The sequence below is a fragment of the Schistocerca americana genome, chromosome 10, assembly GCF_021461395.2.
Source record: "Schistocerca americana isolate TAMUIC-IGC-003095 chromosome 10, iqSchAmer2.1, whole genome shotgun sequence".
NCBI lineage: Eukaryota > Metazoa > Arthropoda > Insecta > Orthoptera > Acrididae > Schistocerca > Schistocerca americana.
Window position 1 is genome coordinate 169,284,388 of NC_060128.1, and position 19,652 is coordinate 169,304,039.

The 19,652-nt window shown below is 40.1% G+C and overlaps 1 protein-coding gene across 2 annotated transcripts in view; it reads left to right on the plus strand.

Moving 5' to 3' along the window:
• LOC124552431 (chromobox protein homolog 1-like) overlaps positions 1–19,226 on the plus strand; it is a 30,664-nt gene extending 11,438 nt beyond the window's left edge. Inside the window, exons 4-6 of one of the 2 annotated variants that reach the window (XM_047126704.1) lie at positions 6,720–6,924; positions 15,452–15,549; positions 18,017–19,226. In XM_047126704.1, coding sequence (XP_046982660.1) covers positions 6,720–6,924; positions 15,452–15,549; positions 18,017–18,167 — 454 coding nt within the window. In that variant the 3' untranslated portion in view covers positions 18,168–19,226. The remainder of the gene's footprint in view (positions 1–6,719; positions 6,925–15,451; positions 15,550–18,016) is intronic. The other variant, XM_047126705.1, reaches the window with a different exon arrangement.
• Positions 19,227–19,652: the final 426 nt, after the last annotated feature.

Genomic DNA, 19,652 nt, shown 5'->3' on the forward strand with positions numbered 1-19,652 from the left:
GAAATCTACTTGGTGAAAAAGTTTTGTTTTTCTACATCTTTCTACATATCTGCTTAATAAAAGACTGGATTTCTTTTCATTATTCATCATATTTACTGTGCTATGTGAAATTAAGTAAAACATTGAACGAAATTTTAGAGTTTGCAGAGGTAAAAGTGCAAATACATAAACTTTGTGTATGCTTGCATTTAGCACATACATTGCTGTGTGTATATATATTGGGCAGATGGTAATGTGCAATGTGCCCATTTCTGTACCTGCATGCCAGGAATTGTGCGGCTGTAACAGTCATAATATTTCATAAACAGTTCAAATTGTTGAAACAAAGTTTTCTGCAACCAATACCATGCAATAATAAATACTAGAAATATGGAACTAACTTGTCCGCAGCAGTGAGAAGTCAGTGGAACAAGATGCTTGATCCTTTGACTGCTGTGGACGAGTTTTCCTCATGCTCCCCAGGTGCTGAGGATGTGCTTAAATGCCTGGGTTTTTAAGCGCTGTTAACATGTTTCTGGCCCATTCCACTGACCTCTTACTGCTGTGAATAAATTACTTCCATATCTCGGTGAATAAAACAATTTTAAAATATAACCATTTGTATAGTTTATGAAATGCAGTTTTTAGCACTGCAAACGCTTCAGAATATTTTGCAATGATTTATTTAATTTGATACAATATGGTAACTATGACAAATAGTGAATAGAAATTCATTCCTTTATTGAACACAGATGTCAGACTGTTAAAAGGTGCAATTTTTATTTTTTTTTCCTGGATAGTTCTGTTAAAAGTATTTCGTAATGGCCAGATTGCCATCTCTCAGTACAGGTAGCAACATTATATGAGCAGTACAATGAAAACAAAGCCATACTCAGTGCGGAATGAACTGAGCATGTCTAGCAGTCAAAGGGTTACGGAAAACCTGGGGGGCTGCAATTAAGAAATGTATTCTCAGCACCTGCGGAGCATGATGAGTTAACTTGCCTATAGCAGTCAACACAGAATTTGTTCAGTTTCCAAGTTGTAAATAACATTTAAATGGTTTTTATGTCTGTGTGTGACCTGCTTTCACAAAAGTGCGACCTCTGCACGGCTTCTACTACCCCCAACTTCCCACCTCTCCACACACACACACACACACACACACACACACACACACACACACACACACACGACCCGACCCCCTCCCCCTCTCACGTGAGGGTCCAGGCTTGCTTTCTCTGCTCCCTGCCATCCCCTCCGGCTGTTGGCCAACTTACCATTAACATTCTGGAAGAAGGCACTCAGCGAGGTGGCTGATGGGAGCAGCTGAATCCAGTGTTCTTGCCAGGTATTTACTCTTTCTGGTAGCTGCCAGATTTATTAACTAACAGGCAACACTGTGTTTACTGCGTTAAATATTGAAGTATGTAAGGAAATTTCAAACACAACTGCACACATTTGGGCAATTGTTGATTCAGTGTAACTTCTGTTACTGCAGATACAGATGTACTAAACATAGTGTGGTCTTCTAGCTCAAATTAGCAGCAGCCAGTAATGTCTTTTTTTTTTTGTTACACGAAATAGTAAAACTAAGTGTGGTCTTAGCCATCATCAGATCTCAATGTGAACCTTAATATACAAAGTACCTTCTCACAGTTGTCCTCTGCATGTGGTTATAGGTAAATATCTTGTATAATGGTGTTAGCAGATTTTGTTCAGCAGCTGGCTCAGGTCTTGCCATACTTGAAAATACATTGAATTACTGCATTGAAAATGGAAACTGGCTTAGTCACAGTGTGCATTGTGATTTTTGGATGTTATGGAATTCTCAGAAATTATTCTTTAATGCTATCATTGTAAGTTAATTCCATAAAGTGAAATATTGAACCTAGTGATAAAACCTGTCTACTTTGACCCACATCAATGACTCACTGAAATCTAGTATTTGTAAAATACATTCTGTAGCAAGAAATGTAGTTCTTTTTTGTCATCACATTCGTTTACTTTGCCAGCTCACAAATAATCACCTTTCCATCAAACCCCTATGTTTATTTGCAGATAAGTGTGTTACAACAATTGTAGAATTGAGATAAATAAATTTCCACTATATTATTAACCACTGCAGTTGCATCAGATCCCAACCAGCTGCGTATTCAATCACCGATTATCTCGTAGGCAATTGCTTCAATGTGGGATTATGCTGATAGTTCGTAACTGGGGTCTCTTTTTTTGCACAAATCGTAAATTTTTTCTCACCTAGCTTACTTTGTATTTTATATTACTGCTGCTCAGTTGGGTGCTTGACAACACAGTGTATCACTGTTTTACCTGAAGCAAATAATGAAGGAATAGGTATCGGTAGTAGTTATAAAATTTTGGATTGAAGCGCCCTATAGATTGCTGCTGTCACTTGTCAAAGCTATTCGTCAGTCTATGCTTGCATGGTGTGCTCAATCATTTTCTTACCTCCTCCCTACACAAATGTACAATTTGGAGTCATTGATGAAAAATCTACCCAACATTACTATTTCTTAAAGTAGCTCTATGGAGAAGATGGAAGATGGTAGAATAATGGAGCATACTAACATCCCCAAAATGAAAAATTACACATAATGTATCCATACTGGCAAACCATGTGTGCTGTGGCATAATCTTAAAAACAAACATTGGAATACGACCTTTCAATATAAAAGCTGTGGGACAAAAACTTGTGTAAACTGCTGTGCATTGGTAGTAAAAGATTTACCATTCAGCTAACAATATAGGTTCTCAACTCGTTACGTAATTTTTACTGGACACAAATCTTTCCTACTTCGCTCTGAGGTTTTCTTAACATAGAAAATCAGAGAAAATTGATATTATCTTTCAGAATATTATTAAAATGCTGAGCAATTCTGAATGCTTTATAATGAGTTCACAGTATTGCAAACAACTCGTTATCTGGTGTTTAACTTAAGGAAGTAAATTTCTGCAGGTTAGACTTCAAATTGTCAAAGACAGTTAGTCATCTGTGGTCCTTGCTAGAAAGTTCTGGGGATTGTCGAACTGGGCTAGGGAATTCAGAAAGGGCACATTGCTCATAGTGCCCAAACTGTATGTAAGAATTAGATTGTCTGGCTGGCGAGCAGTGGGGTGCCGGGCTCTCGGCAACCTGCCACCGGATGTTTCCAATGTCTGGGAGCTCTGGAGAATCATTGTCCAGGCAAGTCAAACACCCACTGCATCCATCATTATTTTATTGAAAGATGTCACAGAGACCTTGAAGATACCACTGTACTATTGAACTTACTGACTGTGCGAAGCAGAGCTGATAATGTTGTTTACCCAATGGCACACCGCACAATAACTCAAAGTGTCTATTACATAAAAAAGTGACAAATGCTCTCTGAAAACGCCCATCACGGAGCAGTTCATGACAAAGCCAGCATGATGGAAAGATCAGAGATACTTAGATCTCCAAAACGAAATTGAATTGAGACAATTGGCATTCGAACCAGTTGGCAATGCAGGAACGTGGGGAATTTCCATGGTTTTCAACGGAGGAACTAATTGACAGAGAAAAGTGTGGGGGGGGGGGGGGGGGGTCTTCCCAAGTGTGACAGAAAGTGAAAAAGAAACATATTCCCGAGCTGCTAGCTGGGAGTAAGCTATTTGTCTGACAAAATCATAGGCTAGTAATTTTTAATAAATTTAATGTATAAGGGGCAAGTTTCCGTCTGAAGGTATGAGCAGTGTAACGTGACTTTGATGCATGTGTATAAACATTGACATTTATGCAAGGGATCAGTGTGGCATAAATGCCTTTCTGACGTGTATGCAGTAAATGCAGGAAAGAGAACTGTGGCAACATTATTATCAGATGCATCCAAACCGGACCAGTGCTGTTGTTCTTTCCTCGGCTGCCGAAGGACAAACACCAGCAGGCATCCACTGAAGAGCGAAGAATCTTTAAGCGGCAGCATGTCTTTTGAAAACTACCATTGGAATGGTGCACCAAGTTCTTTGCAATTAGACCAGCACATAACCATTTATTTGCTAGCAAAGGATCTCGAGAAGCATGCTGCACACTATCAGGCAGGAGTTCAGGCAACCTTAAGGTCTGCAGCCAGTGGATATCCCAGATGTTGAATGCTGAACAAAAAGCAAACCAGATAGCTGTTGCCTTCAGTATTGAGCACATTGTTGCAGGCAATGAAAGCTAGTGCAGTCACTGGAAACTGGAGTCAAAAGCATCAATGGTGCAGTCGTCTCATCCATAGCCTCGCCCCCCCCCTCCCCCCCAAAATCTCATAAAGTCAGTCAGCCATATCCTGTGAATGTAATGCTTACCCAGTTCTCATTGCTTATTGATTTCAATAAAGATGAGATCTGAATCACAGGGGGAATGGTGCTGTGGCATGGTAGATAAATTATGCTGTGCACTCAAGTCAAAATGTCTGGAAAAGCTGCGACAAGGGGACTGCTGCTTTATGCCCACACAGATCCCCATATCACAAATGTTGTTAAGCAGAAGTTTCACGAACTCAAGTGGGAGACACTATAGTGCTGATCCCTCCCCACATGATTGTCACACTTTTGGTCCCTTGATGATTCTTGTTGGACAAGGATGTGCACCAGGCAGTTACCCTTTAACTCATTTTTGTATTGATTAGATTACACCAATAATTGCATATATTTCAAGCATAAAGCCAAAGACCAAACAAGATGTATTATTTCAGTTTATTATGTGTTTTTACAATGATCGGCTGCATTTTTTTGATGGCAAACCACAAATTTGTTTTCAACTCTACGAAGAAATTTTACTCTTCCGCATCTTCTTAGTAAGGCTTGGCACTGTGTACTAGATGACTGGACAAAGATTACTGAAAGCTGTTTCACCTCAGAATGTGATTCTGCACACAATATACTGTATGTTAGTCTGCATGTACTAGACCTTTTCCGGTGATGTTTTTCCTAGTCCTTGTTCGTCACTTCAGTTCCTTCTAAATATATTTTGGAAAGTTAAAATTTTGGGCCTATTTTGATGAACTCTGACATGCAAAATATTAGTAATTTTACACACACACACACACACACACACACACACACACACACACACACACACACACACACACACACACACACACATATTTACAAAGTTACAAAGCCTTTGACATTGACATATTGGCTGGGGGTGTAAACTTAATTGTTTGTCAGAAATTTTTCAGGAACAAAAATTGTCTATTGTAAATGTTTCAGTATAGTGCTAGCTTTTACGGAGACATCTGCCACCAGTGTTTTGAATACTAACATTGATTTTTGTTTCTGTAAGTCACAGGTTCTTGCCACAAGGACAGAAAAATCAGGGAAATAATAAATTGTTGGGGTCATATTATTTCATGAAGAAATTGTGTGTGCATGCATACCAGGTGCAACTTGCAAAGCAGGCTAGGTGTCCTGGTTGCAGGCTCTGACTGGAGAAAGAGTGTTATTTGAAGTTAATCAGCAGTTCCAATGTTATGACACTATAGCAAGCACAAATTCGTAGAAAAACAAGAAAATTACACAACTTTATCCTAAGGGTGGCAGGTGTAAACGTAATTGTTTTAGGTGCAGTTGAAAAGATTGCGGGCTACACTGAGTGAGTCTTCTTTCTTTCCAAATTGATTTAGCCATGATCTCTGATTACTTTTTTTTTCCAAATTTGTAATTTATTCTGGGTATTTTTCTAGGCCTTTTGATTGTACTCTCCATTGTTACTTCGTTTACCTTTCTTGTGTCATTTGAATTATATAATTTTTCCCCCTTGACTAATAACCTGTTTCGCCTGAGTTAATTTGATATTTTGTTTAGTTATTAGCAGGTATTTAGTTTTGTCTGTCAGTTCTGGTTTGTGTGTGTGTGTGTGTGTGTGTGTGTGTGTGTGTGTGTGTGTCTTAGTATATATGATTCTGAGGTTTTCCTGGGGAAACACATACCTGAACAATTGTCAAGTGTTCAGATTACACTGTAGAACTCTCGTGGTATTTCAGCAGCAAACGTGGTGCCATTATTAGAGATACGTATATCCACCACACAAATATTGTGCTACAATAAAATTTCTAGGTGCACTGGTTTGACTAATCAGTTTACAGGAATTAGACCAAACCAATGCATATTTATGAAGTGGTTTTTTGTGCTGATTTTTTTCACAATACATTTCCAGGAAGAAGTCACCAGTCAGTAACTGTGTGTCATATTGTTGCTGTGCAAACAGATCTCCACAGCAACAGTTCACAGTTCTGAAATATCGAGAGTTCTACTAAACTTTGTGACAGCTGTTCGAGGAACTTGGCGTAGTTTGTAATTGGTGTTTTTTCTCCTTTCTCTTACATGAGCCTTAATGGAATTCCTTCAGAAAGAGGTAATGTGCCATGAAATGTAAACAGATCTTTAATTGCCATTTTTTCCTCTTAAAAAGTTGTTTGCTTATTTTTGCCTTCTGGCTTTGTTTCACCTTTTCTTAATTAGTGAACGCTCTTGCTATATTCATTTTAAGTGCTGTTAAACTTCTTTCTGCCTCATAACAAAGTTAACTGGAGAGTTCGTGTTATTAGACATGTTAAATTCTTTTTTATGAAGTCTAGCAATTCATGAGCATACAACATGGACAGGACACTGTATTTGCAATCTGCTAGTGCTCTTCACAGTTCTTCGCAGTTCCTCTGGCTTGTGAGGCAGTTCAGGAGGCGAATTTTTGTGTCCCATTTCCATTGTTGTAGTGACGATAACACGTGGGAACCAGAGGAGAATTTGGACTGCCCGGACCTCATCAGTGAATATGAGTCGAAGAGGGCGGAGAGCAAGAAGGGAGGAAGCGGTAGTGACACGGGGTCAACCAGTGTGAAAAAAGAAGACCGCAAACGCAAGTCGAGTGCTGTAAGCGAGGAGAAGAAAGGTTCCAGCAAGAAGAAGCACACAGAGGTAAATTGAAACTAAGGGTTCCTGATACTGCAAGTTAGGTTCAGTTTTTTGAGCATTCACTAAGGCACAGGCATTGTTGAGTAACAGGTGTAGTATGGAAATCTTCTAACTCATTACCAGCCAATAATGAAATGAGTGTCGTGATGAAGGTGGTGTAGTTACGAACTCCACTGCGCATTCGCTTTCGTTAACTGTTGGCCGCCAGTGAGGTTTAGTCTCTTTTTTTCCAGGAGCCTTGACATGAGTAATGCTGGAAATTTGTCACTGATAACTGCCAAATACTTCATAATGTACTGTTTGTCAAGGGCTTTGACTGATTAGATAATACACAAGAAGAAATATAGTTTTCTGCTTCAGTCACTTTTAAATATCACTTCACATTTTAACGGACACAGAAGATATTTGTCGCATAAATTTGTCATCTATTTCGTACTGAAAGTTGAAATTAAAATGATTCTTATTTGCTTTCTTTGGTATATTTGATTGTTCTGAATTCTTTGAACTAAGAACTTTGTAATATTTATTAAATTACGGATTCTTGTTTATTTTTAGATTATTGCACTCTCCCTTTCCAAAATTTCGTGTGCTAAAAGCCACATAAACAGTGATTCTTATTCTTCAGTTATTCAGTGAAAAAATAATTCTTCTATATTTGGATGTTGAAATATTAGGACATTAAAGTAAGTTCAAATATCGTGTATGAAGTGTAGTTAAGCTTGTACTAAACTGAAAGTAAGACATTAATCATGTTTCTTCACATCAGTGGAAATACATAGGGAAGGTGTAATCTTGAGGTCCTCTTTTGCACTCCGTTTAATGATGGTAGCTCCGTGCAGCATCTGCTATGACAGAGAGATTTCGTTGTCGAACTCCACTTAGTGTGTCCTGCCCAAGTAATCATTAATTTGGAGCATGAGCAGCACAGCAGAAGACTCCCAAAGGATTGTTTTCTTCCCCCAGCATCGACAAACTAGCATTGCCATTTCTGATGGGCTCTCCTATGTGAGCTAAATTCTAACCAGTAAATTGGTTCCTCACTGTTAACAAGGAAAAGGCACTTAACTCCCCAGAAGTCAAAGTAATTTTGTCTGTAGACACATTGTGCTTCATCAACGTACACCATTATTGGTACCCATCCATTTAAGCATAAAAATTGTTTCCAAGATCACAATATTAAATAATGCTAGGTCTCAGTGAGTCCTCACCTGACATAATTCATGACAGTACAGCATGATTAGTACTGCCTCTGGCTCAGAGGCTCCTCAGATGAAAACACATTTGTGTTCATATGTGTAAATACATATATAAACTAAAGCCGAAACCTACACTTTCCAATAGTTTTCCGGCTCTCTACACTAAAATTGCATCTCCCGTTTTCATCCTTTAACATGCCACTACAGTTAAATAGCTTAAACAAATGTGGTTATCTGTCAGATCCTCCAAAAATTACGTTGTCAAACATTTATCCTCAGCCCAGGTTCCCATCCATGGTTTGAAGATACTTCAGTGCCAAAATTTTTGAGATTATTTCTCTAATGTTTGTACTTTGTCTGCTCACCAACAAATAATCATACATTTTGTGTGCTGAACATCCACTGATCTTTCCAGTGGTGGGATTACAAAGATGTTACTAGCTTTCCTTTTGTTTCTCTCCCTCCTTGACTAAACATATGTTAATATTTGTATCTGCTTCATCTGGAGGCCAGTCTACACGTTTTAGGTGGTGGTGTGTTTCAAGCTGCTATCCTGCTTGTCCATAGGAGTCAATTTCATAACTGACTGCAGCAATTCGTGCATTTCATGTTGCTTGGTGTTGAGCAGTGCACTATAGTACTTCCACACACTATAACATGATCTGAATTTTTCTGCTTCTTGCAGATTTAGTCTTCACTATGGTTTCCACATAAAAAGTCAAAATTCTGCTATGGTTGGGGGTCAAATAAATGATTAATATTTGTTTTTTAATATAGCTCTTTTCCTTCCTGAATTTTCAAAACCAACCATTTCGTGACATTGTAACATGCATCAAATTCGGACTACTAGTTGTTTAAGGAAATGGGCAATCTTGCAGAGTAGGTGGCTCTCTTCTAGTAGACGAATTGAAGAGGGGTGATGGAAAAGGACTGATGAATTTTAGTAAATGGGAAGTGTTTGCAAAAGTCACTCTAAACCCCGGGTCGGGGGAAAGTTATCAGATTGGTCGAGAAGAAAAGACTGTTTGCTGGGGATGGCAGCAGACGAGATTTGTGAAAACCTGAAAGCTTTAAGATGGAAGAGGGGTTAATAAGCAAGACAGAGGTTCCTGACAAGACATGCAAGAGTTAATAAGGTTGAAAGCTAATTGTTGTGTGTGGTAGAGATAAGGAAAACTAGATAAGTGAAAAAAGAGCTCCAGAATACAAAAAAGGATTGAAGAAAGGAATGTTTACCGAGACCGAAGACATTAATGTACATCAAGTCCACCTGGGTAGCAAGAACCAAAAACATATTGTAACGTCAATTCTGACTTGCAGAGTTCTGAGAATCTGGTGTCTGAGGAAAGATCCACATGGCACATTTGGTGAAGCAGGCACTAAGGTCACAACTGTCATGGTGTAGAGCATACTGTGCAATAAGATATTGTATGCTGCCAGTATACACCCTCTGCATACCCAATTCATCCTAACTGATAACTAGGTGGTAGTCATATCAATGTGAAAGGCTGGACAGTGTGTGCATAACAGCAGATGGTTCTTCCTTCAATAGTATATATTTCACCTATGGCCGCCACCCGTGACTGTACCACTGCAAGACTTACCCTACACATCCTCCTACCACCACATATACCAGTGCTGTTACTGTACAGTGGAGGTATTGATTGCATCTTGCCACTGGTTTACTTCACATACAACGAGAATCTCCTGGTCTGCCAGATTTCAAGGCAGTTTCATTGTGGGAAGTATTAAAAGCACTTTACATTGAAGTTATGCTAAATTTTGAGCTTCCGTAAAACTTCTACACTCTCGGGGTTTTTGCAACACTCTTCGGGTTTTTTGATTCTTTCAAATTTGGCATCCTTTTTTCATTGCTTCTGCATCAGTGTTCTGTCCTGTTCTGTGTGCCATGGGTGATCAGTACCATCTCTTATAAATTTGTTTGCTATATATTTCTCAATAGCTGTCTACACAATTTCTTTTGAATCCAAAATGCATCTGGTTGCTAGGGTTCAGTTAGTTTATAAACTACATAGTTGCTGATTTTCAGTTCCAAGAAGTTTGTGAACTCCCTAACTCGAAAAACTCTTTATGTCTGTAGAAGTAGTCTATGTACATCAAAACCAGAACTCGTAAACTTTGATTTGTGTGAAGACTTTTATTATGCCTTTGATTATGAGCATGATCTGAGGATTATCAGTTGGTATATCTCATTTTTAGCAAACTTCCAAAGCAAAAAAAAACAACACTATCCATACATCACTATTTACATTATTACTCTTCTGGTTCTTCGTATTCTGTATAACAGACCCTACATTCATCTCTGTCCAAAGGCCCACATTCGGTTCTGTCAACAATGCTGCAGATGAGCTCCCTTTAAATCTCACAAGTAAGATTGGCAGTCTTCACCATTTCACCTGGCTGCCCGAAACCAGACAAATTCTTATGATCCAAAGCGATACACACTGTTGATACAGACATTATCCACCACTTGCATTTAGCTGCACCCTGTGCTCTTCATGGCATCCTGAAGAAGCAGGCTTGCCATACATATGTAATGACCCCTCCCAGTATGCACAAACCGCCCACAATTCTTTCCCCTCCTTGGCAGCCATATTGCTTAGTGGGCCCAATCATGCACTAATTGTTGGAGCTCCCACCTACTAGTAATCCCACCCTCTGAAGTGCAGACCTCACAGACCAAGATACTTTCTCTGGAACAGGGCTACAGACTGCATCTGGTTCAGGGGCTTTCAGCTGCAGGTAGTGACCCAAACCTGTTCATCAGATGTGGAGGCCCTCAGATTGGCCCCTCGGAAAGTCCTTTACTGTCTGCCAAACTTGGGAATTGACCCCTCACTTGGCCATGGGTGAGGGCAATGCCAGAGTATGCAGTACCCAGGATGGCCTCAGTAGCTGACCAATCGTGACACACATGTAACTTTCAGGACATCCTGTGGATCCCTACGTTTGGTCTCCCATAGTGATGCCCAGTGGCAGCACCCTCACACTGTGTGACCGAAGCCAGTGCCACTTGGAGCTGTGAGCAAATGGTCAGAAATTCAGCTCACATCTGAACATAGCAATCACAGTCCATATCCATACGAAAGACAGCAAAATTCTTCACTACAGATTTATTAGAATGCTAGACTATGCCTAGTAAGCATGCAAACACTCAATGTATTGATCTAAACTAGTAATCACACAGATAACTGAAAATAAGTCACTCGTGTGAGAAGCTCATTAAAATAATTCACGAACAACTAGTGTACTCATCTTAGCTGCAGCAGTAATAAAAGGAGCGGCCTCACTGACAGTGTAACAAACACAAAGCTGTTCTAACCAAAACAAAGAAACAGAAGCATGTGAAAGATTGAGGGTTGACACAAGTGGTAATACTTTAAACAGAGCTGCTATTAACGAAAAACTATGACCACATAGAAAGCAGCACAGTGTTTGCAACTTAGTTTTTAGATCATTTGACTGTGTCCGCAGATAGCCCTGCCTCTGATGGGATAGTAGATCTGTGAGATGGGACTGGAACTTTTGGTGGTGGTCGTGGTAGTGGTGGGAGGATGTATGAAAAAGGGCTTGCGTTTAGGTCTGTTGCAGGCATATGAGCCAGAGTTGAGGCTTAGAACAGGGATGGAGTAAAGATCGACAAAAATATTGAGTAGGTTTGACAGATGGCAGAAGAAATTTCCACCATTTGACTGTTAGTAATAGCCGACTGACCGAGAACTGCAGTGTATATTCCTGCAATAGATTAAGATGCAAGACCTGTCCCATACATCCTCACAACACCACCACCACCACCACCACCACCACCACCTACTCCAGTCTGGTTGCAGGTGTCTCCTACCCCATCAAAGTCAGGGATTATTCAGAAGCTGCCAGACTACTGCTGTCCTAATGTCGTGATCGCTTTCTCAGCAGATATGCATGCCGTTTGTCTGTCGTGCATGGCCACCCATCCTATGCCGCCTCCTTTGATGAATCCTTTGTTCACTAGTAGGGGGTGTGTCCCTTTTCTCTCTTGCCTCCTGGCATTTACTTTTGGCTCTTGCTCCAGCAGCTTAACTGAACGTTACCTGCCACTTTCCTGATGGCTGTGAACCCTTCACCACCTTGGCTTTGTGCTGTGGCATGTGTTCACCTTGGCCTTCATTTGCTTCCTAAGGACACTCCTCCAGCCTTGCTCTATCACCTTCAGTTTCACGACCTTCACAAGGAACTGCATGATAATACTTTTGTGTATACTGATGCCTGTCGGACTGACTGGGTGTCGCGTGTGCCTTTGTCATTGACACCAACGTTTTCCAGTATTGGCTTCGGGAACACTGCCCGGTATTAACAGCAGACTTCTTCGCCCTGTATCATGCCACGGAGTACATACTGTGATACAGGCTTTTCAATTGTGTCACATGCTTTGACTCTCTGTACCTTTCAAAGCCTCTATGTGCTGTACACCGTCCATCCCTTAGTGCAGTGTGTCGAAGAGAGCTGTCACTTACTCTTGATGGAGCCACTGTGATGTTTATATGGGTTTCCTGGTCACATCCAGTCTGACAGGAAACGAAGCCACTGACACTGCTGCCGAGGCTGCAGTCCTCCTACCTCAGCCTGCTAGTTCTTACACTCCCTGTCAGCAGGTAGTGTGACTTTGGCATCACCACCGGTACTCCATCCGTAGGAACAAGCTCCAGGTTATTAAGTCTCTCCCAGCGACCTCTTCCCGGCTCTCTTGCCGTGAGATCACCATTTTAGCTAGGTTGTATATTGGGCACTGTCTTTTTAGCCTTCGCCATTTGTTAAGTTTGCTCTCCCACCACTTTGTGCTCATTGCCTCAATCCTTGATGGTCCACCATTTCCTGGCAGAATACCCTTTTTTTTAACCATTTACATTCTCATTCGTATTTGCCATCTGAGTTTTTGGCTGTTTTAGCGAACGATGCGCTAGCTGTCCACCACATTTTGCTTTTTATCTGTCATAGCAATACGGAAAAGGTCATTTAATCTTTAGTTCAGGACCTCCATTTCTCTATGGCGTATTTTATACATCTTTCTCCACGTCCCTGTTTTTAGCTTTCTTCTCATCCGTCAATTGGGATTAATGCATATGACCGTTGTTGTTTTGCACCCTAAACCAAAACAAACAGAGGTGGGGCTATCTATGAAAGCAGTCATGTAATTTGCAAACTATACTGCAATCATTGCAGTACTTTCTGTGTGGACAAGACAGACAAGTTGTTAGTCTGCATGAATGGCCACCGACAATCTGTAGCGAAGACAGGTGGACCACCCTGTGCTGAACATGCTTCATAACGTAATGTGCATCACTTCAACAATTTCTTCACAGCCTGTGCCATGTAGGTCCTTCCTAACACCAGCTTTTCTGAATGGCATTGGTGGAGAACTCTGCCTACAATATATCCTATGTTCCTGTAATCTCCCCATGACTTCGACCTTTGATAGACCCTGTCCACCACTTAACCTGCTCCTGCTCCAGCACAACAGTTTGCCATTCCACCAACGCACCCACTAGCCCTTTTCCTCCTCCCCCCCCCCCCCCCCCTCACCGCACCCCTCTCTCCAAACCTCCCAACTGTATCTAGCAGCCCTACCCTGCCCTCAACCATGTCCATGCATGTTCCCACAAGCCGCACTAAATGTTCTCGCACCAGACCCTATTTCCCCACTGCTCCCTGCCTCCTCGTCAACCCAACCGTCAGACTGCCCCATGATCCAGAGACAGCAACACTAGCCACTAGACCACGAGCTGCAGACAGGTGTTGTGGACATGTATATGCTCATCATTTGGATTTTCCTGCAATGTTGGCAGGTCTGAATGTATGCTGAGCTGCCAGCCTCTTGTTGCTGCAAATAAGTTACTTCAATGTCTGTGACTGAAAAAAGTTTTGAATATTTATCATACAACATGTGCCTCATTGTGAGTTATCATTTACAGTAAATATCATTTCGATACCTTGAAATGTTTGACATTTGATGATTACTATGAACACAATTCACAGTGCCCTCAATTTTAAATAAAAATGTAGTATCTTATCTATATTTCATTCATTTCCAATGTAAGAGCTAAAATCAACCATACATAAAGTTTATGCAGTGCATTTTTACCTATGCAACCTCATTAAAATTTCATGCATAATTTGATACAGCGCATTAATAAGATGGATAACGAAAAGCAGCTCAGTTCTTCGAGTGGAAATATCAGACAATAATACATCCAAAAGTAAAATTTTTCACATACTAGTTTTTGAAAAATTGGATGACAAATATTTCAAAATGGCCAAAATGCCATCTCTCAGCAAAGGCACCAGCATTTGGCGAGCAGTACAGCCATAACAAAAACGGTCTCGGCACGGAATGTAAAGAACTACTTTGTTGCAGCAAAAGGGTTAAAATGACAGTATGTGGGCAGCTTACTCATAGCTGCGAAGTTCTGGAATGGAGTATGTGTGCGTCATCTTGGTTGAGAGGTTGCTTTTGGTAAATGAGAAATCCATGTTTAGAAATGTGGTCTGGCACATATTTAATTTTTGCAAGAGACAAATAATATTAACATATTTTCACGTATCAATCTCTTGCAAGAGCACAAGAATCTTAAATTTGATATGTTTCAATGCAGACAAAATTCTGTGTACACACTAACTGCAAAAGGCATGGTAATTTTTTCTTAGCGTTCAATGTTTATAATCTTCTTGGTGCTATCCTATGAGTATTGAAACTGTGATGCTGTTCTGTTCCCTTGTTAATCGTCATAGGTGTACCCTATTTTTATGTAGGCAAATGTTTACATATGCTGTATGCAACTGTTCTGGACAATTTTATTGTTTCCTGTTACAGAATATTATATTGAACACAATTATATCTATAACTTAATTGGAAGGAGAGACAGTAGATAGCCAGGACTTGTCTTCAGAGGATATAATTTTAGGCGCTGCCATTAGAAACAGTAGTAAATAGAAAAAAGGAACTATTGCAAGCTATCAGAGCTCGTATGATCCTCTGAGAGAAAAGATGGATGGAAAGGGGTTGAGGCTGAAAATTTGAAATGTTTCACAACTTTTTGAGATGGTATTATTCTCTTCAAACTGTCTAACTGTGCACTTGTGTTGAGGCAGCTACAAGTTAGTATGCAACAGTTCATTGTAGGCCATTGCATAACAGCTCCTTTCTTTTATGAGAAGGTGGTTTGTTTTGTTTTCAGCTTTATGACAACTTGTGTGTTCCTAATTTAATTCCAAAGTGTCGCATGTGTGTAAATTTTCTACAGCTGTTACTTACCAGTATAATGTGCTGTCATTTGCAGGAAGACAACAAACCAAGGGGTTTTGAACGTGGTTTGGAGCCAGAGAAGATTATTGGTGCCACAGATTCGAGTGGAGAGCTAATGTTCCTAATGAAGTGGTAAGGATAACAGAATACTTCTCCTTTAAATTTTGTGGGTAAATAGTAGCCTGCTGTGAACAAAATTCTAAAACAACAAATACTAGAACCTATATTACATCCAGCATAGGTGTCGGGTTATTCTAAAAGCTTATGCCTCTCTTGCAAAAGAAAAATGTTTGAAGTTTCAATGTGATGAGTCAAAACTTGGGTGCACGGCTAGGGATCAAACCTGGGTACTGTCTTTCGCTGTCAGCTAACTACCACTTGCAAGATCTGAACATGTCTCAACAGACAAAATTGGAGCTTTCCTTTATCACTGCATTTTCCTCTTACTCTCAAACTGCGAAGAGGCTTTTCCTCAATACAGTAGGACTGTAGTTGTGTGCACATAGGGCAGCAGTCAGTGGGGCAATGTACAGTGCCATGAGCAGTGTACTATATGACACTCCAGCCAGTAGTATCATTCCGCTACATCTACCTTTAGTGTGTATGTGGAACATGTATTTGCACATTACTTCATGTATGGTGACATTACTTAGTCACTATAGTGTTCATTATGGGTGGCATAAAGCAATCACAATAAGTATTAAGCTCATAAGGGACGGCAATAATTTTCTGAGCATATAAATTCTGCTAGGGAGTCAGAAGCAGGAAAAAAAACTGGCCTGGTGTACCCCTCACCATAGCATTGCCAGTTATCACTGCAGAATGCAACGTGCAGCTTCCTCCTTACATACAAAGCACTATAGCACCTGTGAAAGTTCTGTAGCCTAAGTTTTCAATACAAATTATATCTCATATTTGTAGTGAAAGTGCTGAGTTTGGTAATTGTGGACACACACACACACACACACACACACACACACACACACAGTGATGACACTGTGAGTTATCTGGGAACACTGTGTTGCACTGCTTGTGTACACTGGTGCATTCACCCTTCCCAATGCTCGGAGTTTAATCTCCATATAGCAATCATGTAATTTTTTAGAGCACCGTCAGTGACACTGTGTTTTCGTTGTATCTTACGAAAATGGAACAGTGGAATTTAGAATAAAGTTATGCAGTCAACGAATACACTAACAGTATGTATGCTATTGTGGAATCAGATCGACATTTAACAATAAGGATGATTGGTGACCTTCTAAATGTAAATACTTTCACCGTACATCAAATTTTGACCAAAGTCTTACACATGCAAAAAGTTTGTGCCAAAATAGTGAGGAAAATCCTCACAACAGAGAAAAAGGACAATCGAGGAAACGTGCATTGATCATTGCCGTTGACCACTAATGGTTCACTCTTGTGATCACAGGTAATGAACCTGGATTTTTTAGTACGATCCTGAGATGAAGTGGTAGAATGAGGAGAGGCACATTGAGACATTGAGCCCGAACAAACAAATATCAAAAGAGTGATTACTTTCTTTTTTGACAGCAGAGGTGTCGTGGATAAACAGTCAGTTTCTCCAGGACAGACTGTCAACCAGTTGTTTAACATAGGTGTCCTTTAAATGCTCAAGAAAAACATGAATTGAGCAAGACCAGACATTACAGGCAAGTGGATGCTGTATCAGGACAAAGCCCCATGTCCCACGGCCACATCCATCACGAAATTTTTGATCTCGAAAGGCATTCCTGTTGTTCCACAGCCGCCGCCGCCCCCCCCCCCCCCCCCCCCCTTCTCTGTTGACCTGATCGAAGTGCTTGCGACTCTTTTCTTTTCCCAAAATTAAAAATGTATTAAAAGGACATCATTTTATGACTCCGGAGAACATTCAAAAGAATGGCCAACGTGTTAAAGGCCCTACAAGTTGAAGCCTTTCAGTGCTGTTACTAAGATTGGAAATGACTCCGCCAGTGTATAGCTGCTGAAGGGAATTACTTTGAAGTGGACAATGTTATTTAAAAACTTGGTAGATAAAAAATCAGCCTCATCACTTTCTCCACACAACTCGTATACAGCCACTTAGAGTGCATGTTGAAGGTTGTTTCAGAACCAGTATTAATGACTCCTTACAGAATTCATTTACTGTACACGAGGAAAACGTGCCTTTGCATGTGTGCTCTAACTTTTGTGGTGCCTGCTCAAGATTTGTGGTTGTTGAACAGTCTACTTGAATAATTAGTCCTCTAAATTTACCCAGAGGGTTTTCAAGAACATCATCAGTCTTCCAAAAATTTACGCTTGAGTTCATGAATAATATCATTTAGACTTCAAATTTTCACCTTACATTTGTGGTGCAATCCTCACAGCAGTGAGATAGCTTCGTGGGCTTTCAGGCTCCTGTATAGTGTTTCAGCTTTTCAATAGGTGTGAAAGGGATTCTACCAGTAGCTGCCATTGCCAAATTGTGGAAGCCATGGGGAGACATTGTACTCGTGTAAAAGTGAAATTTTCGTGTCACAGCAGTACTTGTGTGTTAATTACTTTTATCTGCTGCATACTCTGTGGTAGCTAATAGTGTGTGACACTTGTCTTGCAGGAAGGGCACTGATGAAGCAGACCTTGTACCTTCAAGCCAGGCCAATGTGAAGTGTCCTCAGATTGTGATAAAGTTCTACGAGGAGCGACTGACATGGCACACGTCCAGCCACGATGAGGAGGAAGGAGGCAAGGCTGAGGGTGCAGCCTAACTGTGGACGCAGGCCGCACTTGGGGGTGCATTCCAGCAGAGTTACTTCTTCTGGCTCCATAACTAGTTCTAAGACAAATTCCCTTTAGATATTTTAGATCAGTTTTCACTTTTAATCCATAATGCGCGTGCGTGCGCGCGCGCGCACACACACACACACACACACACGGTTTTAATTGCGCAGAGCACTTGGTAGTGTGAAATTGACACCACACTAAATTTCTCAGTGTTGCCTCTTTTGTGGCTGTGTTTTCAGTAGAGTGCATAATAAAACACACAGAATAGTAACTTCACATTCATGAATTTGAAGTGACTGAAAATGACTTTAAGAGGAGGTGGTGGTAGTGGGAGATCCTCCAGTTGATCAACATGTCTTCTGGAAATTCATTTATTTTTGCATTTCTCTTTTGTTTTCCTTAGATTTGTCATATTTGCAGTTTTAAATGTTTGAAGTAGCAGTGTTGACACTGCTTGTTGATAGTAAATCGTGTTATTAACTGCAGTACTGTCTCCCACATTTGTACAAAGGACATGTTAAGTCTCTGTGTATATTCAGTAGTCTCCATCACACAGTTTCACTTTTTGCATGTATAATTGTCTGCTCTTATTCACAATCCTTCATTCATGTGGTTAGGTTTACAATCAGAATGTTTTATATTAGTGATAATCTTGTATGATAATTTAGTAATGTACAGGTTCCAGTTTGTGCAACTTAATTTCTACTGCTATAATAAAGTGCCCATGTGATCTTCAGTTTTGTTTTAGAGTTTGTCATTGTACGTTGTGAAATGAATGCTCTGAGTATGTGGTATAGTTGAGTGTGTAACATCTCCATAAATTACATTATTCAGTGTGTAAACATAAAATGTTCATCAAGGGAATGCTTATTACAGAGTTTCAGTATATAATTTGTAATATTTCTCCAGCTGTAAGCTTGGCTTGTTTAATTGCTAAGATTCGTGTTATACTAGTAATAAGGATTATTTTTCTGTAAAGTAGTTTTGTTTATGTGATTTGTACATGTAAAGTATGGAGCCAGTAAATTTTTACTATTGGTTTATCTCTCGTTTCAATATTGGCTTGTCATGCTCCCCTCCCCCATTCCTGATCCTCAAATTACTACAGAATTGTCACTGGTTTGTTACTGTTAATCTCGCTTTTTTCTTCTTTTTTACATTCTAGAGGTGTGCTAAAGTTTATCTGAGGTGTTTATACTTTTCTTAACATGTACAACGGTGATGTGAAAAGTATGTGGAATCATCAGACGTCATAACTAGCGCAATGAGGTTCCTTTGTCATAACAGGTCATCCTGTGAATAAACGTGTAATGCATCAGAGCTCTGGATAGAGGTCTCTGGTGCAGACATTTCTTTGTTGTTTCCATGTAGTGATTTGTGAAGATAAAAAATTTTGAGGTTCCAGCAGTGATTTTAACTTCATAAGTAAATTTATGAACGAAAAGGAAATTCATGTCAGATTTTCCGAA